The sequence below is a fragment of the Otolemur garnettii genome, unplaced genomic scaffold (assembly GCF_000181295.1).
Source record: "Otolemur garnettii isolate 467f Iridium unplaced genomic scaffold, OtoGar3 scaffold00051, whole genome shotgun sequence".
Lineage (NCBI taxonomy): Eukaryota > Metazoa > Chordata > Mammalia > Primates > Galagidae > Otolemur > Otolemur garnettii.
In genome coordinates, this window is record NW_003852446.1 from 10,018,172 (window position 1) to 10,042,468 (window position 24,297).

Below are 24,297 nucleotides of genomic sequence, written 5' to 3' on the forward strand. Positions count from 1 at the left end.
AAAAAAAAAAAAAAAAAAAAAGGAATTCTAAGATCCTCAGGTTCTGCTTCCTCCACATAACTTGGTTGGGACAAGCCAACTTCAGGATAATGTGAGTAAGATAGCCAGAGGCTCCCAGGAGGAGCAGAAACTGGGCTAACTTGGCATGCAGGCTATCTGTCAGCCTGCAGAGGACCAAGGCCCCCATCTATTTCTCACCATTTGCCAAAGCTGGGAAGCTTTGAGGGATCCTCCAGTCCAGGCCCATAAGACAGAATACTGAGGCCCAATAACATAATAGCTAAACCTCTGAGTGTCTACTTAGTAGTGCCCACGCATCCATCTGTAGACTAAACACTTTAAAAGTATTTACTCATTTAATTTGTACAACTCTGCGAGGTAGATACTATTTCCACTGTATAGGACCCATCTTCAACAGTGACACTAAGCGATGGCATGAAGTAACATTAGTGGTAGATCCCTCAGACTCAGTTACCTTTTGGGCTCCCAATGAACAGAGGAAACCCTCAGGATTCTTAGATAACAGAGATGAAGAGACCTCATAATGGAGATACTAGACTCTCTGATAATTAAAGATTGGGGGGGGGACCCAAGTAATTAATTAAAGAAATAAAAGCTCATAAACATATTTTTACCCAGACTTAGTGAAGCAGGTCAGATGACTTATACCTAGCTATCAGTAAGTTTCAACTTAGACTCTAAATCAGTCAGATCACACTTTCTAGTGTCTATTAAGACATGCTGTAGATAAATGGAAGAAAGATGAGAAAGGAAGGAACAGAACTAGCTCTGGTGGCAACAACCTTGCAAAGTGAAGGGTGGCCCTTTTAGAATAGAAGGTATCAGTTTGAAAAGGCATGTTAAATTGGCAATAATCTCATATTGGGGAGGAAACCCTACTCTTTCAACATGCAAATCATAGAAACTAGGCTTCTGAGCTGATGGACATGCTCAATAGATAGACTGTGCCCCCCAAAGAGCTATATTCCAAATTCAGGTTGGGTTGGCACAGAAGAAATTGAGGATTTTAAAGATTTAAGAAACCCTGGCCAAGTGCCCTGGACCTCAGATGTGCAAGGGCCTTGCCAGACCACAGACTTGGAGGTAAGTCACAATAAAACTTCTTTGTACCTAACTTAAGATTTCAGAACACCCAGTCATTGCATGTGAATATGTTGCTTAATTGTCACACAAGTTCTGGTTATGTAAATTGTACCCTAGTAACATACCAAAGCCATATTCCCATCAGGCTTTTTAAAGTAGAAGACATTCTATGTTGGGCATTTTATTCATAGCTTTTCCTTATTTGTACATTTTCAAATATTTACTTAAAACAAAAGCTATTAAGTTTTACATAAAATATACAATGCAAAAATAAAATTAAAAAATACACAATGCAAATACTACTTGAGTGCAAAAGGTTCGTAGAACCTGTACTTATGCAATGTACACCACTAACTGACAACTGGACTCGTCAGACGACAAACTAATCTACCAGTCAGAACTTAGCATAGTATGAGAGGACAGTGGTGGCCAACTGCAGAATATCTTACTTTTTTAGGCTAAGATATTCTTAACTACAGTGGGGAAAGTCAGTCAGACAGGTCTGAGTTCAAATCCTGGCTCCATTATTTAATATCCATTTGATTTTTTAAATTTGATTTTTAAATCTTGCTGGCTTTACCTATCTGGCCTTCAGTACCCTCACCTATGAAAGGGAGATAATAAAAAGATCTACTTTATGAAGCTGTTATAAGGATTAAATGAAATAATGTATGGGTAATAATTATCTTCCCTTTGCCTTCCCATACAGACAGCACCAGTGGGGCCCCTTGCCCTCCTGATTCCACATGGGCTGGGTCCATGGGAAGCATGCAACACTGGAGGACAAGACCAATGTGAACTCAAGGTATTTGTCTCCCTGGCTTCCTCCCTGCTAACAGTGTGTTGGTTCTTTCCTTTGACTGAAATCTGCAGCTCCTGGGAAGAGACCCTCTTTACAGAATTCTCTAAAAGGTTCTGGTAACCAAACTCTCCTCTTGCCCCTTCTTTGTAATTCTGAATTTGTGATTCTAAAGCTGGTAAGTGCCTAACTCAGGAGGTGGCAACCTCCAAATCTTTCTAGGCCTAGAATACTATACTATTCCCTGAAGTTTCCTTAAACCAAGCCCACACCTTTGTAAATACTCGCTTTATTAAATTCTCTCCAAATTTCACTTTTAGAGTGAGGCATAGGTGTTTTGTTTTTGTTTTTGTTTGAGATAGAGTCTCAAGCTATTACCCTGGGTAGAGTGCCATGACGTCACAGCTCACAGCAACCTCAAAGTCTTGCACTTAAGCGATTCTTTTTTTTTTTTTTTTTGGTTGTAGTTGTCATTGTTGTTTGGCAGGCCCAGCCTGCATTTGAACCCACCAGCTCCGGTGTATGTGGCTGGCATCCTAGCCACTGAGCCACAGGCACCTAGCCAAGGCATACTTGTTTTGACAAGGCCTTGACTGCTACAGTATCTATAACAGTATGGTTCCAGTCTCAAAAAGCATTAGCTAACAAATGTTAATGAGGTGTGTCAGAAACAGAGATTGATTGAAAATTGCATTATCCCTAGTTACCAAGATCATAATCATCTCAAGAAGTCACCAGTAAGGAAGAATTTTACAAGGACAGAATCTTAAAATCAGTATATACAAAACAGATAAGAACAGGACTTTCAAAGAAATCTACCTTTTCCATGTAGATCTTTTGCCTTGGAACTCACCAGCTTTAAAACCACAAATTCAGGCTTTGTGCCTGTAGCTCAGTGGTTAGGGTGCCAGCCACATAAACCAGGGCTGGCAAGTTCAAACCCAGCCCAGGCCTGCTAAACCACAATGACAGTGACAACAAAAAAAGTAGCCAGGCGTTTTGTGGCAGGCGCCCCTAGTCCCAGCTACTTGGGAGGCTAAGGCAAGAGAATTGTTTAAGCCCAAGAGTTTGAGTTCACTGTGAGCTGTGATGCCACAGCACTCTACTAAGGGCGACATCATAAAACTCTGTCTCAAAAACACACACATACACAAATTCAGAATTACAAAAAGACATTATACAATCTCATCCCTCAATCTTACAGTGTTAGGTTTATATTTACTCATCTTGGAAAATATTTATAAAGCCTGGTTTAATGTAGGATCAGAAGATTTTGGTTTTTTGAAGATAGAAAAGAAAAACATAGATCTTATAATTGACTATAGGTACAACACACATGAGTCACTGGATTCTTGGCCTGTGCCATCGATTATGTAGAATCTCACGTCAGGCAGCTGGTGAAAATGCCTCACCAATAGATGTCACTGGAGTGGAGGAAAAAGAGGCTCAGTACATGGCATGGAACCAAGAAATATCCATTTTTCATTTAGTTAAGAAGGGTATACACCTGTTACAAAGTAATAGGCAGCATTAAAATGGTAAGACAGATATATATGTACTGACAGGGAATGAAATCTAATACATTTTGTTGAATGCAAAAAGCAAGTCACAGAATAATATGTATACATTTTACCACTTATAGTAAAAAGAGAGAGACAAGAAAGGAAGGGTAAAAGGGAGAGGGAGGTTGAGAAGGACAGGAAGGAAAGAGAGAGAAAGAAAGGAGAAAGGGTGAGAGGTAATTGTGTAGAAATGGTTTAGAACTATGCTAATATAGTAGCCATTAGTCACATGTGGCCATTTAAATTCAAGTTATAATTAATTAAAATTAAGTAAAATTAAGAACAGTTTCTCAGTCACACCAGTCACATTTCAGGTGCTCAATAACCTATGTGGGTAGTGGGTACTATATTGGGCAATGCAGATATAGAATATTCCTGTGAAGTTCTACTGGACAACACTGGCTTAGAACAATACACACCAAACTATTAACTGTGGTTATCTCCAGGGAAGAAAACAATATTTGGGGAGAAGAGATGAAGGGATTTTTTTTTTGCTTACTCCATATATGACTGTTATTTTATTGTTACAATGAAAACACATCCATATATTGTACATAATGTAAAAATACATTTAAAGACCTATCTCCTCTCCAGTGAATTTGGTGATGCAGAAAATTTTATTAAGGCTTAGGTGTCCTGAATGTGTATGTGGGCACCAGGAGGGTGTCTGTTAAGAAAAGAGAAGTATTTTGAAAAACAACTATTATCTAATAACTACTATTAAATGATATGAGTCCCAGGTATAGGAAATATTTAAAACTCATTTGAGCTTTTAAAAAAATTGAACTGCTTTCATAATATCTACTCATTATTCATTTTTCCAATATCCAACAAATAGTACTTGAGTGCTTTCTGTGTGCCAAGCACTGTTCCAGCTTCTGAGGATACCTCAGAAGACAAAACAGACAAAAATCTTGCCCTCATAACATTTTAAGATAATAGACAAACAACAAGAAAGGTTGTAAAATGTGTGCAGTATGTTAAAAGGTGATTAGGTGCTATAGAAAAAAGTGAGGCAAGGAATAGGAGTAGGGAAGAGTGCAGGGGGTGCCACTGTAAAGAAGATGGTCAAGGAAGTTGATGTATGTGTAAATGATAAAGGATCAGTTGAGCCATGAGCAGAAAGTTCTGGAGAAAGAGCATTCTAGGCAGTGAAAACAGCAAGCACAAAGGCCCTGAGGCAGAAGTGTGCCTGGCTGCTTCCAGGAAGGTCAGTATGTGGAAGAAATGGGTACAGAAGAAAAGATGTAGCCAGCGGTGAGGCAGGAAGGAAGGAGATGAGAAGCATCCAGTGGTGTGGGGCTCTTAGGATGCTATAAAGACTGGCTTTCACTCTGGGGAGATAGGAGCCATCAAAGAGTTCTGAACAAGGCATGATATGATCTGACTCAACTTTAACAAGACCACCTGGCAGATATGTTGAGAATAACTTATAAGAGAGCAAAGGTAGAAACAAGAACATCACTGTGGTGTTTGATATAACAATCAGGCAAAAGAATACAGCAGCTGAGACCCAGGTGATAGCAGCAAAGATGGTGAAAGTGGTCAGATTCTGGATAGATTTGGTATAAATAAAATTGGAATAGGTTGACTATAGAGTGTGAAAGAATGAAAGGGGTTGGGATAAGCTCAAGGTTACTGGCCTAAAGAACTGGAAAGACAGCAATGCCATTCCCTAGGATGGGGAAGACACTGGAAGGAAGGGCAGTACATCTGGGGATGGAAGGAATAGGAATGGGGATGATCAAGAATTCTATTCTTATACATGAAAAAAAAAAAAAAGAAATATTCTTATACATGTGGTTTGACATGCTTATTAGATCTCCAAGCAGAGATGCCAGGTAAGCAGTTGGATGTACAAGTCTGGAGTCTGAGAGAAAGGACTAAGCTAGAGATACAGGTTTAAAAGCAGACAAAAATACAGGTGATATTTAAAGCTGCGAGACTAGATTCAGTCATTTAGTTAAGGGCCTGGGTGCAGGTAGGAGAGAGGTCTGGGTCATCAGATGAGGAGACACTGTCCGTAGTCTATTATTCTCAGTCTCTCACCACTATTAGGGAAGCTCCAAGAAAAACAAGGATCTGGTCTGTCACATTTATTGAGGTATCCCTACTCCCTGGGGCAGTACCTGGCGTATTAGAAGGCTCTTAAATATGTGTAGTTGTTAAATGGAGGAAACTTAAAGTCACCGGAAAGAGAATGATGATTGATAAAGACAAAATCAGGCTTAAAATTCAGTAAGAAAATAAATACATTTATCAATGTATCATAATTTTTTCTTAACATCATCATAATATATATTATAGAAAACTTAGGAAAATCCAGAGAAGGAAACCAAAGTCACCAATAATTCTGCCTCCCCGAGACAACCATCGTTAACTCTTTCTATATTTAATTTCAGGCTTTCTGATATATACATATTAACAACTTTGGATTTGTGTACAGTTTTTTTCATTCAACATATTATGAGTGTTTTATCATGTCAGTTAAATAGTTTTCGATCTCACAAATTTTGAGAGCTATAAATAAAGCATTGCACTGCTGGAAAAACCACAATTTAAATACTACTCTATTGTTGAATATTAAATTGTTTGTATTTTACTAATGTAAATAGCATTCTAAACATAATTCTAAACCTCTGATTATTTCCTTAGGATTGATGCCTAGGAGCTGAATTACTAAGATCAGGGGTATGAACATTTTAAAGATAAATATTTAAAGAACATTTTAACATGTATTGGTAAATTACCTTTTACAAAAGCTGTATCATTTATACTCATGTTACAATGTATGAAAGCACCTATCTTGCTGCCATCTCTCTGGCATTGAGCATTATCTTTGTCAATTTTATAGACCAAGAAATGGCATCACGCTGTTTCAATTTGCATTATTTTGATTATAAGAAAGATTGAACATTTTTCAAATGTTTATTAGCCGTTTGTATTTTCTTCTGAGAATAATTTGTCCTTTGCTCATTTTTCTATTGTTGAGAATAAGTATTTTGAAGTTGGTTAAAAGCAAAACAATAACACAGTTAAAAACTCATCTTAAATATCCTTTTTAAAAATGCTTTTTTCAAACTTTATTTAGATTTCCCTGATGAAAGAAGTCCATATTTTCTAAACCAGTGCATAAACACCTGCATCTAGGTCAGGGTAGTGATTATTGCTCTTCTGGACATCAGGGATCAGAAATGTTTATTATGCCCTAGGGATATAGGCCTCCTTAAAACACTAGCCACCCATAAACCATAACTCTGTCCTAAATGGCCACCTTCTGATCCCCACAGAAATGAGTTAATTTCAAATAGTTAAAGGATTTTCAATACATTTCATTGATTCTACAATGTACATTTCTCTCCACCCCCATTTCAACATCTCTGAGATTAGGAGAGGTTTTATAATAAATGTTGTCTTAAAATCAGTGTTGACCATTTTTTCTCCATATTATAACATCTCTGAAATAGATGTGCAACTTACAATTAATAGCATCTTAGATTCATGAAATGCATAGATGCTATTAACAATAGAAAATAATCTGGCCAGATACAGTGGCTCACACCTGTAATCCTAGCACTTTGGGAGGCCAACACAGGAGGATAGCGTGAAGCCAGGAGTTTGAGACTCTGCCTCTACTAAAAAAATAAAATAACAAAATTACCTGGGTGTGGTGGTGCACACCTGTAAATCCCAACTACTTGGGAAGCTAAAATTGCTTGAGCCCAGGAATTTGAGGTTACAGTGAGCTGTGACGATACCACTGCTCTGGAGTCCAGACAATAGAATGAGACCTTCCCCCCCTCCAATAAAAGAAGAAAAAAGTACAATGGAAAATAATCTTTATCTAGAGCTAAAATGTTCCTAATCCTAAATTCTTTTTTCTTGGGCAGTTGAGCTTAAGAAGTTTGTAATAAACATCAGTGACAGTGTTATATCATATTCATATACCACTTCCTCCCCAAAAGACTTGAGGTGACTTCAGAAAACTAAAATTTGAAAGTTTAAAATAATAGTTGTAAGATCTGGGTTGAGGAGGAGAAATACGGGTCTTTGACAAAAAGGTCAGGGGTAAAATGAGCGCACAGGAATGCATGTCACAGTCCTCTACATTTCAGAGAAGTGGACCACAAAAATGGCTTTAAGCTCCCAGCAGTCAAAGCAAAGAGGCAAACAAAGTTAATATTGCCCTTAAGCAGAAAACCAAACAGCTTTTAAGGAAGAGCACAGCAGTTTCCTAATGCTGAGTTCTGAGAGAAATTCCTCCCATGGTGCTACCCATCTCCCATGGGTGATGCTCTAGCGACATCAATACCAACATACTTATCATCAGTCTCCTGATAAAGACAGTCCTGTTTTTATGTTTGTCCCCATAGCACCTTCCATGCAACACAGAGCCCCAGAACCAAAAAGCAGTTCAGAAAAGCATTTTTACAAAAGACCAAACATACAGTCTGAAAATGCTATTCTTTCTCCCTGATGGCTGGATCCAAGGGTAAGATTTTAGAATACCTAGACAAGTGTTTTCTAATGCGGGGCGGGCAGGACAATCCACTGGAGAGCAATGCTGTGCTTACACAGAATGTCCTCAAATAACATCTTTTAGTTCAATGTGCTTTTGTTGTAATGTTGATGAGAGGAAAAAAAAAAAAAAACGGCTTTGGGCCAGGGCCACTGTCTGTGTGGAGTTTGCATGTTCTCCCCAGGTCTGCAAAGTTTCTTCAAGTATTCCCGTTTCTTCTCACATCCCAAAGATGGGCAAGTTTGGTGAACTGTTGTGTCTATGTTGTCTCAGTGTGAGAGAGTGTGTGTGTGGGGGGGGCACCTTGCCATGGGATGGTATCCTGGCCAGGGCTGGTTCCTGCCTGATGCCCTGAGCTGCTGGGATAAGCTATGGCCATCCAACATGCTGAACTGAAATCAGCAGGTAAATTATTATCTTGTTTTCATTCATCTTTCTTAAATGTATGTATAGCTCACATTTATTTCCATTTCCATGTTTAATATTAGAAGTGTTTTGATCTTTATTTAGAATTTTGGTGATGTTGAAGTATCTTCTTTCTCAGGATAGTTATTGATTTGTAAAGACATACCTGAACTGGCCACGTCTGCTCTTCCTTCAAAGGTTTCTAAGAAGGCACAGAAGAAGGATGGTAAGAGGCACAAGCATAGCCACAAGGAAAGCTACTCTGTTTATAATTTGCAAGGTACTGAAACAGCTCCATCCTCATACTGGCATCTCGTCTGAGGCCATGGGCAACGGGAATTCATTAATCAATGACATCTTCAAGCCTACTGTGAGCAAAGCACTGTGCCTGGCACATTACAACTAGCACTTGACCATCACCTCTAGGGAGATCCAGATGGGCCAGCTGCTGCTGCCTAGGAAGCTGGCCAAGCATGGTGTGTTTGAGGGCAGCAAGGCCATCACCACGTACACCAGCCCAAGAGAACAGCTTCTTCTACTTTTAAAAACTGAAGTCTCTTTTGAGAGCCACTTAAGACAAATATTGCATGCTCTCATTCATATGTGAAAGCTAAAAAAGCTGATTTTTATAGCAGTAGAGAGTGGAATGACAGTTACTAGGTGCTGGGCAGAGGTGGGGGGGGCGATAAAAAAAGCTTCGTTAACTGGTACAAACATATGCTCAAATAGAAACTTGATGGCAACAGTGTATTGTATATTCCAAAATAGCTAGAAGAAAGGACTTAGAATCTTCCCAAAACATAGAAACAATAAATATTTGAAGTGATGGACAAACTAAATACTTTCACTTGATCATTACACATGCTATGCATATAACAAAATATCACATGTATCCCATAAATATATTCAAATATGATACAGAAATAAAATAAAGAAGTTTCATGATGTTTTTGTGATCAGAAACATGCTGTACGAACAAAGGTAAATGACAAGAAAATGGCAGAGTTGATCCTTCTACTCCCCAAGTGAGTTCTGTATCAGCCACATAATCCCTCGAAATGAGTTCTATATCTGACAAGATAGCTAAATAAAAAATCAATGAAGACTTAGAAACATCTGCTACCCCTGTAATCCCAGCACTCTGGGAGGCCCAGGTGGGTGGATCATCTGAGCTCAGGAGTTCGAGACCCAGACCCTGTCTCTAAAAATAGTCGGACGTTGTGGCGGGTGCCCATAGTCCCAGCTACTTGAGAGGCTGAGGCAAAGGGCTCACTTGAGCCCAGGAATTTGAGGTTGCAGTGAACTATGACACCACAGGACTCTACCAAGGGTGACCAAGTGAGACTCTATCTCAAAAAAAAAAAAAGAAAAGAAATATCTGCTACCATTAGCATTAAACCTCACCTTGAGCATACCTCGAGATATTAGCTAATGATGGTGTGAAGTTAATATAGTTCTCATGATACTTTAAAATGAAATATCCACAACATGAAGACAAACCTCTATATTTTTTTAAGTCTTAATGTTTCAAGTCATATGATATTCAATCTAGTATTTTGCAAAATACTGTTACATGTAATGATAAATTTTTTTTTTTTTGAGACAGAGCCTCAAGCTGTCCCCCTGGGTAGAGTGCTGTGGCCTCACAGCTCACAGCAACCTCCAACTCCTGGGCTCAAGCGAGTCTCCTGCCTCCACCTCCCAAGTAGGTGGGACCACAGGCACCTGCCACAACGCCCGGCTATTTTTTTGGTTGCAGTCATCATTGTTGTTTCGCGGGCCCTGGCTGGATTCGAACCCGCCACCTTAGGTGTATGTGCCTGGCGCCTTAGCCACCTGAGCCACAGGTGCCGAGCCAATAATGATAAATGTTTAGGAGCCTTTTCTGAGTTTCCAGAATCCAACATAAAAAAATACAAAATTCCCATACCATTGCAAAAACATCTGTTCTTCATGCCACAGTAAAGCTAGCTGTTCTAATGTGTAGGGAAAAAAATCGATGTCAAACTAAAATGCATTCTTTTGTCAGCAAATATATTTAGAAGACATATAGAAAACATTGCTGAAGATTGGAAGAAACAAGCATTAGAACAAATTATGCAGTGTGGGAGGTTTTTGCTACACAGATATTGGATAGAAATACAGATATTTCTAACATGTCTCTGTCTGAGGTATTTTGCTAGATTCTATTTCAATAATAAAACCCCCTTTTCTCCCTGATATTCCAAAGAAGATATTTTCTGCAAAATAGATGATTTCTTTGACAACAATAATATTTTACAGGAAAACCGTGTAACTACCAATAAGATGATTGCTTTACCCTTGGACTCATGATCTTCTACCTATATTTTCATGATTCTTCCTCTATTGGTTCCCTAAATGTTGCTCCTCACGATTTCATCCTGGAGGAATGTGAGGTAAAGTAGATTAACTTAATCAGATTTCATGCACATGAGGTGTCCTAAAGGAAGAGTATAAGTTGGGTGGCCTGGGTTGTCCAACCCAGATAGGTAGCCATAGGGAGGATTGTAATAGCTTCAGTTATAGCTCTTCTATTTTTCTCCAATTCAAAACCCTTATAAGGGCTCAGTACCCATAGCTCAGTGAATAGGGTGCTGGCCACATACACCAAGGCTGGCGGGTTCGAGCCCGGCTCAGGCCTGCAAAACAACAATGACAACTGCAACCAAAAAATACCTGGGAGTTGTGGCAGGTGCCTGTAGTGCCAGCTACTTGGGAGGCTAAGGCAAGAGAATCACTTAAGCCCAAGAGTTTGAGGTTGCTGTAAGGTATGATGCCATAGTACTCTACTATGGGCGACAGCTTGAGACTCTGCCTCAAAAGAAAAAAAAAAACCCTTATAAGATGGCTCTGGATCAGCTATTTTTCTAGAACTCCTCCTCTAGCATGATTATTCTGAGGTATGCTTGCTAGCCAACCAATGGCATCCATTTTCTTCTGAGTTCAGAAACTGACTGTAAGGCCAGACCATTGTTGGATAAAGTATATAAACTGGAGACAATGAGATTAGATGAGGTGTGATGCCACAGTACTCTACCTACCAAGGGTGACAGGACCTGGACCAGTCTAGAAATTCTAGAATTCTAGAATTCTATTTCTAGGCCTGGACCAGTTATAGAAATAAGGCAAGTTTAGTTCAAGGGCTCACCTAGGCTCTTTCGGGGGCTGGATATACCGGGTCATGAAAGGGCTGAACAGCCAAGAGCTATACTTTTAGGTAGGCTCTGACACCATTCCTTATAATGTTATGTATTAGATCACCAGAATTATCTGGAACTGGAAAATATATTGTAGAGTACATTCTTTCTCCATTAATGTGGTCAGAATACCTTTAAACTTTGTACTAAAGAATGATATACATACAGAAAAGTACACATATCCTAAGTGTATATCTCAATAGACTTTCACAAGCTGAGTACACATGGCATCCAGATCAAGTAAGTGACCACTGCCAGCATGCATGCCATGCTCCTTCCATTATGCTGACTTCTAACATTGCAGATGAGCTTTGCCTATTTTATACTTTACAGAAATGGAATCTGTAGTGCATGTTGTTTTGTGTCTAGCTTCCTTCATTCAGTATTATATTTGTGAGGTTCATCCCTACTCTTGCAGGTGGCTGTGGTTTCTCCATTCTTGTTGCTGTAAGCATTACATTGTATGAATATACTATCATCTGTTTATTCATTCTGTGCTGCTGACCATTTGGAGTTTTTATGAATAATGCTAAGAACATCTAGCACTAGGTTTTTGGTGGCCATATGTACAAATTTCTTAGGAGTGGAACTTCTTGAGTCAAAAATATTTACTCTGAATTTCTAATTTTACTACAAAGAGCCTAGATATATTATTTGTTTCTACTCCTGGTCCTAAAAGCAGAAGGTATGACCAGGAGAGCTAAATACAGCCTCTCTCAAAGTCTATCCAAGCACACCTTGCTTCTGAATCGCTTGGGAGCTAGCTTGAGCAGGCAGTTCTTTGCTCACTGATGTTCGAGAACTCTGTGTAGTGGGAATAGTCAGACAAACCTGATTTGAAATCCCAGCTTAATCACTTAGTATTTGATCTTTGGAAAATTATTTAAACCTTGATTTCCTTACCTAAGACATGGGGAATAGTATTTCTTATTTTATGGGTATGCAGCTTTGTTAAATGAGATAATGCGTATAGAGCATTCAGTGCAGTGCCCAACACAGTGGGCACCATAAATGGTTGTTCCATTCACGACTTGCCCACAGAGAAAAAGGAGTGAGACCTCTAGCCTCGAACCAGTATAGAACAATTACCATATAACTAAACAATTTGGAGGTACAATAGAATTTATTATTATGTGATTGCGCCTACAGTCAATATTAGGCACACTAGAGATGAAGCATAGAAGCCTGCATGTACCAGGAATGGGCTTTCAACATCATCTGGTTGGCAATAGGCTGTACACATCATTAACAATGTTTATATTAACCTATTATTGTTGTTGTTATTTTTCTTAAATGACAGTTTAAATAACCTCCAGCGTCCTTTTACACTGATGTCAGGTTCAGCGTGCATGAATTACCAAGTGGAAAACAAAAACGCCAAGTCAAAGACTTAGGCAGGAGGTAGGAGATTATATGAAAATGAATCCTGCTCAATAGGCTAGCCCCGTGTGGCCCTGCACATTATTACACAGGCGCACACTACCAGGGCTCACTGCTTTATTTTCTAATCACTGTGTTTTCAAGTCTGCCTTCAAGATCGTTGAGTGCTAAACTGTCTCTTTATCCCCAAGCAAGGTCAGCTTCCCAGCCTCCCATAAAACCCAGTTCATGCTGGGATAAAGAGGAAGGTAGGAATGTTAAAACAATAATGCTATGGTCTGAGGCCAGCAACGGGTAATCAGATCCTAGCAAGGTAGAGGCTGTTACCTGGGAGATTATTGGAAGAAAATAGGCCTAGCTTGCAATGCCTTAGTTTGTTCCTACCTTCCTTGCTTTCTCTTTTTTTATCCTGCCTCTAGTGATCTGACAAAATACCTCTTTTTCTGCACTTATTTCCCTAAGGTCACTAAGAAGCCTTGTGTGGGCACCAGCTAAAGACACAAGAGTTTAAGGACTATGGCCTGACTCACTGCTGGACTTTAACCCCAAACACTAAGCTTAGATGGATAGACTCAGGTAAAATAGGCCCCTATAGTTCAATGCCATACTGCCATGCCTCAAAGAAAGCCCAATATTGCAAACCGCCATATTATAAAATAGATAAATTAGGAGGGTATTGTTCGCATTAAGAAGAGATTCAATATACGTGTCCTTAAACAATGAATACAATGTTCCAAATATAATTCAGAATACATTCAACAGTTCTAAAGAAGCATCTGAAGAATAAAGCAGAAGACAGCAGAACTGGTTTGTCAACATCAATGTAAAATTCCAAAATGCTTTGTGAACATTTGTTATTCATATTTAGCCAGTGTGCTTTAAGACCATTTAACCTGTTTTTTTTTTTTTTTCCTAAATGGATAAAAACAAAATGGAGTGAGTAGTGGGGTAGCCCTGACTTTTGATAGGAGCATCAGGTCAAGCACAGCATACTGCAGCAGACCATGTTCCATGGTGATAAAAGCTAGAATCACAGTCTCAGTATTAGAGATGATCAGTCCAGCTTATCATGAGGGACAGAATTGGAGTCCAGAGAGGAATGCAATTTGCTTAAGTCCACCCAATAATTCAATGGCAAAACTAAGACGGGAATAAGATTGTGGGCTCCACTGAGTAGAGACCAAGCTTGAACATATTTGTCTCATCAGCCTCTAGCCCTTTTGCTGTGGACCTACTAACCATGGCCAGATCTGGATTTGCCTTGATAGGGGTTGGTGTGGAGCCCCAGAGGCCATAAGGGAACAGATCCTTTTGCTGTCATCACTACATCTCATCAGGAACAAACCCAACCTTTCCACCCCTCACTAGCCCCAGCCCAGGGGCCTCTGGAAAGGAAATATCCTGGAGCTGGACCCAACTTCCCAGGCTATCCCCAAATTGCACTTCTGCACCTGCCAGAACTAAGCCATCATGACTTTGCCTTCACCTTCATATTAAAGCAGAGGCTATCAGATAGTTCAGTAACCTTTTTCTTATAAGTTATTCTTACCCAAAGAATCCTTGTCAGTTTCCTCATCACCACAATGGGAGAGGCATCTCTTTTCCTCCCTAAAGCCAATCCTTCCAATGGTGCACTAGAGTCCAACTCCTCCAGCTTAAGGGACATTCCTTTCATCAGTTGTTCCCATCATCTCCACTTTCTCCCTCTCTCTGTCCCACTGGCTCTTTCCCATTTGTATTTAAGTGCAAGTTGCTACCATCTTAAAAGAATGAGCCAACCAAAAACTTCGACATCTTGAATAGATGAAAGTAAGGAAGAATAGGATGAAAGAAAAATGAAGGAAGGGGAAAAAATCTAGCCTTTATTAACCCTAAACCCTGATTTATCCACCTCTAGATACAATACATTCTATCTGCTTCCCCTCTCAGTCAAGCTTTCACTTCCCTACTTCCTAGAGGCTCCTCAACCTACTGTCATCTGGCCTCTGCTCCTACCACTTCACTGAAATACCACCATTGACCTCTTTCTAAATTCAGAAGAGACTTTCTTTTTATCTCATTTATCTCTCCTCTGAATTTAATTCTACTGGACATTCGCTCCATGGAATTTACTCTGCCCTTAGGTCCCCTGATCTCCCAGCTATTTAAGAAATACCTTTCTGTTTTTCATAAGCCTTACCTCTGTTGGCTCTTTAAATAGTCTTCCTTGAGGTTCCATCTGGGAAAGATATTGGGATAAAGTAGATTAACTTAACCAGATTTGATGTAGAGACAGGCAGATACAAGGAGAATTCTAACAGTTTTAATTCCAGCTCTTCTATTTTTTTCCCCTCTAAGAACCTGTTAGGAAGGCTCAGGGTCAGTTACTTTCTAGGTTTAGCCCTAGTAGAATTATCCAGAGGCACTCTTCCTAGCTAACCATTTAGACCCGCTTTCTTCTTAGTCCAGAAACTAACTCAGTTTCACTCTCATCAATTTTGCTACCTCAATTTCACTTCTTTCTTCTCCATGCTGATGTTTCCCAGATCTACATGTTAAGCTTGGAACTCTCTCCTGAGTTCCATAACCATATTAGCTAGACACCTCCAGGAGAAGTCCCTATGGAATCTCCAACATAACTCTCATAAACTCTTTACTCCTGGTGCTCCCATTTCCGTGATGGCACCCACTGGCTGGATCCAGAAAACAGTTTTCCTTGATCATTTCTTAACCTTGGACCATTCTCAGACTGTTATCAAATCCTGAGGCATTTACTTCTCTAAATTCTTGCATATCCATTCAGTTTTCTTCTTCCCCACTGCCCCTCCATAGCTTCAAACTTATTAACTCTGATATGGATGACTGCAACAGCCTCCTGACTGAAACAGAATAAGAGCATAGAACATATGAATGCAAAACACAAAGAAAAAGCTGTTTCAGTTATGACTACATATATATGTGTATATGATGTAACATGAAAAGTATTTATCGGCTCAGCGCCTATAGCTCAACCGGCTAAGGCGCCAGCCACGTACACCTAAGGTGGCGGGTTCGAATCCCCAGCCCGGACCCGCCAAACAACAATGATGGCTGCAACCAAAAAATAGCCGGGCGTTGTGGCGGGCGCCTGTGGTCCCAGCTACTTGGGAGGCGGAGGCAAGAGACTCGCTTGAGCCCAGGAGTTGGAGGTTGCTGTGAGCTGTAATGCCATGGCACTCTACCCAGGAGGAAAGCTTGAGGTTCTGTCTCAAAAAAAAAAAAAAAAAGAAAGAAAAGTATTTATCATCCTGCACAGGGCCGGGCGGGTATCTGAGCTCCCTTTAAAGTTACATGTGGGGACTGGAGAGGATGATTGGCAGAAGGAAGGAGGGCATGAGGTGGTATCTCACTTAATGTGCACATAGTCAGGATGTATAACATGCCCTTTTGGGCTCTTTTACAACTGGAACTTTACCCTGGAAGTAAGAACAATATAACCAAAAATTTGTACCCTCATATTAATTTGAAATATAAATAAATAAATAAATAAATAAAGCTACATGTGGCCATGAGCACTTGAAATTAGCTAATCTGAAACTGAGATGTGTCGTAAAATATAACATACACATTAGATTTCAAACTAAGTATGAAGAAGATAAAATATCTCATTAATAATTTTTATATTTATTGCATGTTGACATATTTTAGATATATTGTATAAAAGGTCTTATTAAAATTAATTTCATCTGGCTTTGTTTTTTTTAACTTTTTAAACTGTGACCACTAGAAAAATTCTAAATTATATATGTGGCTCAAGTTGCATTTCTATTAGACAGTACTGCTTTAGAGGCCAGAATGTGCCACCCACAATGGGGGCTTAAGAGTCCCTCAAAAATAGACTGATTCTTTCCATGTCCCAAAATATATTTTTAGGTCAACAAATGGAATTTTCTCTTCTAATGCAGGGAGTTGTCTCAACTTGGGGATAAGGTTAACAGAGTCCTTCCCACTGGGAAGCACTTCTCCTCAATGGATAAAACATAGCTTTTAAGAAAGTCTAATATATTAAAGTCAAATTTACAAAAAAGGTCTCTTAAGGGATTTAAGTGTCCTGGCATGCTTCCACATAGCAAACATCTGCTTCTCTTAAGTGGAAATGATCTTTAAGGGCAGTGTCTATGGAGTTGCTTCTTTTCTTTCTCTCCACAGAACATGGTGCATTGCTGCGTCTGGAAGTTGCTAACCACCTGTCTGTAGATCCCATAGGTAGGGGATGGTAGGGGTTAGGAGGGGTTGGTAGGGGACTGAGTTACATTCTAAACCCCTGCACCACTGAAATACTTTAAATCCCCCTCACTGCCTGATGAAGGACATATACACTCCTGATTTCTGTGTGCTCAAACACCAAAATTAAACCCCCCAAACATCTATCTTCTATTTATGTTCATTTCTTCCATAAGGAGTTCAGCATTAAGGCTCAGCGCCTATAGCTCAGCAGCTAGGGCGCCAGTCACATACACTGGAGCTGGTGGGTTCAAACCTGGCCTGGGCCTGCCAAACAACAATGACAATGACAACAACAACAAAAAAATAGTCGGGCATTGTGGCAGGTGCCTGTAGTCCCAGCTACTTGGGAGGCTGAGGCAAGAGAATCACTTAAGCCCAAGAGTTTGAGGTTGCTGTGAGCTGTGATGCCATGGCACTTTACTGAGGGCAAGATAGTGAGACTCAGTCTCAAAAAAAAAAAGATTTAAAAGAAAAAGGAGTTTAGCATTAAGCAAATGGGAAGTTGGAGGGGGAGTGAAAGAACAAACTTAAAAGAATGGAAGTAACTAATTCATTAATTCTTTGCTCAATACACCTATTATCAATCTGCAAGAAATGGACATTGCACTTGGATAGAAACCAGTAGGAATGTGTCTAATAATAACCTTGGGCAGAATTCCAGTTGACCACAGTAAATGCCCAGGGAAGCTCATGTTTATTTATTTTCACCAATGCAGCATATTAAGAGTGTCTTGCTTTTAAAATGTATGCTGTTCTGGTTGGCTAACTAGATGGTGATACTAGTAAAAGAAGCCATTGATGTTTCTGGAAATCTGGTCCTCTTTTTGAGCACTAGCGGGTAAGTGTCCTACCTCCCAACTGACATAATGCACCTTCTGCAAGACAGCAGTCTCTTGGCACTGCTCCACTTTGAAGTAAAGCCTGAAATGAACTCCTGCTAATATGGCATATTGAACCAGCCCTTTTTAATTTTCAAGGCCCTCTCAGCTGATCCATGATACATCCATCTTCATGGACATGACTATCACAGGGTAGAATTACAAATTCCTTCTGACAACAGAATGTACCCCTAGAAGAACTTGACCAAGGTCATTAACCAAAAGCAAACATCTTTCAGGGTGGCTAGGCCTTGTTAGAAAGAGTTGCAGGCATCCTCAAACTATAGCCTACAGGCCACATGTGGCCGGCCGAGGACATTTATCCAGCCCACCGGGTATCGCTGCCTGTCCTGCTTAGCAGCCGACTCATCCTGGGGCCCAAAGTCCAGCCCTCCAACGGTCTGAGGGGGAGTGAACTGGTTCCCTGTTTAAAAAGTTTGAGGACCCCTATATGGGGTGGCACCCATAGCTCAATGGGTTGGGCGTGGGCCACATAGACCCAGGCTGGTGGGTTTGAACCTGGCCCAGGCCAGCTAAACAACAATAACAACTACAACAAAAAAATAGCCGGCCATTGTGGCAGGCACCTGTCATCCCAGCTACTTGGGAGGCTGAAGCAAAAGAATTGCTTAAGCCAAGAGTTTGAGGTTGCTGTGAGCTGTGACATCACAGGGCTCTACAGAGGGTGACATAGGGAGACTCTGTCTCAAAAAAAAAAAGAAAAAGAAAATGTTTATGGAGTACCTACTGGTCCCCAAGGCTTTGTCTAGGCATAATCTGAGAGCTGGAGAGATATGAAGATACAGTTCTCACCCAAAGGCATCCTCATACCTCAGGAGTTAGATTTCCAAGGAGGGCTGTTACATTATATCACACAAGGCCACTCACCTTCTCTTATTTTTTTATTTTTATTTATTTATTTTTTAGAGTTTCATTATATAGCCCTCAGTAGAGTGCTGTGGCATCACAACTCATAGCAACCTCAAACTCTTGGGCTTAAGCGATTCTCTTGCCTCAGCCTCCCAAGTAGCTGGGACTACAGGCGCCTGTCACAATGCTGGGCTATTTTTTGTTGCAGTTGCCATTGTTGTTTAACTGGCCCGGGCCAAGTTTGAACCTACCAACTTCGGTGTATGTGGCTGGCACCCTAACCACTGTGCTATGAACACTGAGCCTCACCTTCTCTTCTTGACAGTCAAGTTCACAGGTCACATCATGTTTAAGCAAGAAAATATTAAAAATGAAAAATAAGCCAAGGATCAAGAATAAACATTTTAGGGCAGCACCTGTGGCTCAAAGGAGTAGGGCACCGGCCCCATATACCAGAGGTGGCAGGTTCAAACTCAGCCCTGGCCAAAAACCGCAAAAAAATAAAAAATAAAATAAACATTTTAATAACAAAAAGAAGAATTCTGAGAAACATCTCAAGCCAGAGTATCTGGTAAAAATGGTAAGGGTAATAAGATTATATTCCTGAAATAAAGGCTCTATCATAAAACCTCAGTAATATTTTGTTATTTCTTTTCTAATTTTTGTAAGTATTATTTCATTCTATTTACTGCTTTCCTTGCTTATATTTTCCTCCAATGAAGAATAAGGCAGGTGGAAAACATGTATTCCTTTAGAAAATTTCCCCTTGAAACATGATTCAATCATTATCTATTTTCTATTTACAGGTATCCTAAATACAGTAGAACCTCTGTAAGTTGGCCACCCAAGGGACTACAAAATTGGTTAACATACAGAAATGGTCAAAATAAGGAACTAGACCTACTATACTGATATGTACATGTGGTGCATGTCCAGTCTATGAAAATAAGGCCAACTTAGGATGTTGTCAGTGTAGGAAGGTGGTCAACCATGGAGGTTCTACTGTATAGATGACTTTAAAGTCCTATTTATTCAAGTATTCCAGCTTCCCTGTCCATTTCAACAACTGGGAGAAGGCGCCTGCCCTCTGAAGGGGAATCTAAGTGTGGAGTTTTATTCCTAAGCAGGCCCCTGGCAAATCTTTTATTCATTTTCCAAAGTTAGTTAAGCAACTCAGTAGTCACACCCTACTGATAGCTATGGTGTCAGTGACTCATGTGTGATTTAGGGCAATATGCTTGGGTGCTGGCAGAAACACAGATTTTTTTATGTAATTTGAAAAATTAAGATAGTAGTAAAGGTACAAGATTAACAGAAACCACTAAAAGCCATAAAAAGAAATCTTGATTTCATATTAGTACTTACTGCTCATTCTCCTCATCAACAAACTTTGTCATTAAATAGTTAACATGTACCTTAAGTTGTTAAGGAAAAACATTTGCAAAGTAAAGTTGAGCTTTGAAGTGTAAATCCAAATTTAGAATACAACCCTACAGTTATCAAAGTTTGCTAATATAAGGAAAGGCACTTCAAAAAATTCTGGTAGTGGCTTATAAATTAATTGCAAGCCCCTCTTTATACAGAGCCAATTTTCAGTAGCCCATGATAATGATGAACAACAAAGGAATTTTTTTTTTATCAAAAGTAGATCAAAACACTTGCTTCAACAGTTCAACTTCTGTGCATCCCTATCACACCTGCATGCGTGTATGATACACACACATGTGCACACATACTTTAATCCAGAACTGCCAAAAAGATGAGAAAGGAATGTATCTCACTTATGAGTGTGTTATAGAGAAAAGATCTTCCACTTTTCGGATGTAGAGCTCTGGGTTCAAATCCCAGCTTTGTTCCTTCAAAGCAATGTAACCTTTGGGGAAGTTGCTTTATCCCTCTCTGAACCTCAGTTTCCTTATTTCTAAAATGGATGGGAGGTGAAGGTGAAATCTTTTCGGCTTTGCATGGTCCTTGTGAGCTATCACCTGGAATAAACTGGCACAAGTGAAAGTAGAGCATCTTGAACTTTCTTGCTTCCTTGATTTTCTCTGCCCACCTCTCTCAGGCAGAAGTAACCAAAGAGTAGAATAGCTAAAAGGTGAAAAGGAAAGGAGAAGCAGTAGACCCAAGAGACTGAAATGATACACAAACTGGAGCTGGATGTCACCTTTCTCTCCTCTGCCTTTTGTCTTTTTTAGGAAGGGGCAAATTTGAACACTGAGTTTACTTTTAAAATCCCATTCTGGCCCAGTGTGGTAATAAGCACTTCCAGTCCCAACTACTTGGGAGGTTTAGGTGGGAAGATCACTTGAGCCCAGGAGTTCAACACCAGCCTGGGCAACATAGTAAGACCCTATCTCTACATATACACGGTGATCTTTTTTTTTTTTAGAAACAGAGTTTCACTCTGTTGCCCTCTGTAGAGTGCTGTGAAATTGCAGCTCACAGTAACCTCCAGCTCTTGGGCTTAGGCAATTCTCTTGCCTCAGCCTCCCAAGTAGCTGGGACTACAGATGCCCACAACACCTGGCTATTTTTCTTGTTATTGCAGTTTGGCCGAGGCCAGGTTCGAACCCACCACCCTCAGTGTATGGGGCCGGTGCTCTGCCCCGCCCCACACAGTGATTTTTTAACATAACTTTTAGCAGTTGTTTTCTTTGAATGTTAAATATGAGTTGTTTAGTGGCCCAAAGAAATCCCTTAGTAACAAGCTTACTGGGATGGTTTGTATCCCCTAAGAATATAGTTACTAGTCAGGCATTGTGGTGGGTGCCTGAATCTAACCTGGGGCAACAGAGTGAGAGTCTGTCTTAAAAAAGAAAACTTAGATGCTATATTGCATGTTATTCAGTAAGTAGCTAAAGTGCTAGGTATCAATTAGTATTAAACTGCCCTAAGAAAATATATTTTAAAAAATAGAAATATGTGAACAAAAACCCAGAAAGCTGTAATATAACTTCCTTAGATTTCCTGCCTTTTTTTTTTTTTTTTTGCAATTTTTGGCCGGGGCTGCGTTTGAACCCGGCACCTCTGGCATATGGGGCCGGTGCCCTACTCCTTTGAACTACAAGCACTGTCCCCTCCCCCCTTTTTTTTGAGACAGTCTCACTATGTCGCCCTGGGTAGTTTGCCGTCGTGTCACAGCTCACAGCAACTTCAAACTCTTGGGCCAGCGATTCTCTTGCCTCAGTCTCCCGAGTAGCTAGGACTACAGGTGCCCGCCACAACGCCCGCCTCTTTTTTGGTTGTAGTTGTTAGTCTTTAGCAGGCCCAGCCTGAGTTTGAACCCGCGGGCTGTGGTGTATGTGGCCGGGGCGACTCACTGGGTTACGGGCGCCGACCAGATTTCCTGCTTTTCGGCAGTTGTTCTAAGCTTGCTTGGAACCTTATTATGACATAATAATTCCGGGCGGCGCCTGTGGCTCAGTGAGTAGGGCGCCGGCCCCATATACCGAGGATGACGGGTTCAAACCCAGCCTGGCCAAACTGCAACAAAAAATAGCCGGGCGTTGTGGCGGGCGCCGGTAGTCCCAGCTACTCGGAAGGCTGAGGCAAGACAATCGCCTCAGCCCAGGAGCCAGAGGTCGCTGTGAGCAACCTCACGTGGTAGACGCCATAATAGTTCCGGCTGGGCGCCTGTCGCTCAGTGGTTAGGGCGCCAGCCACATACACCGAGGTTGGCAGGTTCCAACCTGGCCCGGACCAGCTAAACAATGACAACTATAACCAAAAAATAGCCAGGCGTATGGCGGGCGTCCCAGCTACTCGCGAGGCTGACGCAAAAGACTCGCTTAAGCCCAAGAGCTGGCGGTTGCTGTGAGCTGTGACGCCACGGCACTCTACCCAGGGCGCCATAGTGACAGTCTGTCTCAATTAAAAAAAAAAAAAGAAAGAAAAAAGAAATAATAGTTCCATGATGGGCCTGCCTTCAAGTCTGTGAGCCCTCTGATTTGGGGGGGTTCCCAGAAAATGCTACATCACAAAATCCTTTCACAGAAAAAAATAAATAAATTCATCCCGGGGTCAAACTCCCTAGCCAATCAAAATATTGCACCTTTGAAACTTGGGGAAAATCTCTAAAGAAAGAATAGCTTTAACTAGTGTGTGTTTGGGATATGGGGGTTCAAAGAGAAGGCCCCGTAAGTTCCACATGACTTGAGGTCACAGAAAAACCATCACCCATTTAGTGTTTTGATACCTGGAGGACACACGCTGAGGTGGCTGAGAAGTTCTCCATCTCCCCGCGGGATCATAACCCGTGGCGGAGGGACTGATGACATGTGGGGTCCCAGTTACTGCCCGGGCCGGGGGCTGAGTTCCCCGTCTCCACACTCGCGTTATTAAAGGCATGCAGCCCTTCCTAAATCAATGTAGCTTCCCCAGGTCCCCACCAACTGACGAGAAACCTTCACGGCACGCTCTGGAAATTTCTCCCAATTCATTTGAAATGTCCATTATTTCTAAATACATCACCGAGGGGCTCCGATGGATTGATTTGGACATTTTGAAACGAATGAGGAAGTTTTGCTTCCGTGTCGTTCTCGGGGTTTTTTCCCCAAATTGGCATTAGGCACAAAAATCAGTTGAGGAACGAATCGTTCCTCAACTGGGATTTAGAACTTAACAAGGGACGCGTCCCGAGCTTTGTGAGGAGAAGACCATTTTAAAATCGCAGTGTAGGATTTTTACCTTCTGACGAGAATACACCTGAAAGGAAAAAGGCCATCCCCTCGTCCCCAAACACAAAAACACAGCACACACCCCAAGCAGCCCGTTTCCTACCCGGCCAATACAATAATGCTTTGTAAGCTGAGAGCAGCGCCCGGTATAGCAGCTAAGTATAAACAGCTGAGAAGGATTAGGCGGTCGCTCCATTCTCATTTACATGAAAATCCTCTAAGCATCGTTTTCCTCGCTGGCTGCGGGCGCTTAAGGAACTCTTTTATGCCATAGGCACGCATACATTTGCATCCTTTGTCTTTACTTACCAGTCGAGGCTGTGGGCATGTGTGCTCTATCTCCTCCATGGTTTCTGAGGGAGGCTCATTGGAAAGGGATTTTGGGATACCTGTTTCTGACTCAGCATCAGTGGTAAGTACTGGCATGGCCAGTGACTGCTCCCTCCAGCTCTACACCCTCAGTGAGTCTCCTCCCAGGCAGAGAATGTTTTCTTTGTCACGTATTTTTCTCTTCCCTACCCATCCCCCTTCTTCCCTTCTTTCTGTCTTCCCTGGGGGAAGTAAAGAGGTTACCCCCCGCCCCTTTCTTTCTCGGAGAAGCCAAGAGACAAGGCCTCAGTTTATCACTATAACAACCA

General features: G+C 41.0%; 1 protein-coding gene across 1 annotated transcript in view; it reads right to left on the reverse strand.

Moving 5' to 3' along the window:
* Positions 1–24,297, reverse strand: part of PCYT1B (phosphate cytidylyltransferase 1, choline, beta) — a 75,179-nt gene extending 50,882 nt beyond the window's left edge. The window contains exon 1 of the mRNA XM_003791918.1: positions 23,969–24,297. Within this exon, the coding sequence (XP_003791966.1) occupies positions 23,969–24,085 (117 nt within the window). The 5' untranslated portion in view covers positions 24,086–24,297. The remainder of the gene's footprint in view (positions 1–23,968) is intronic.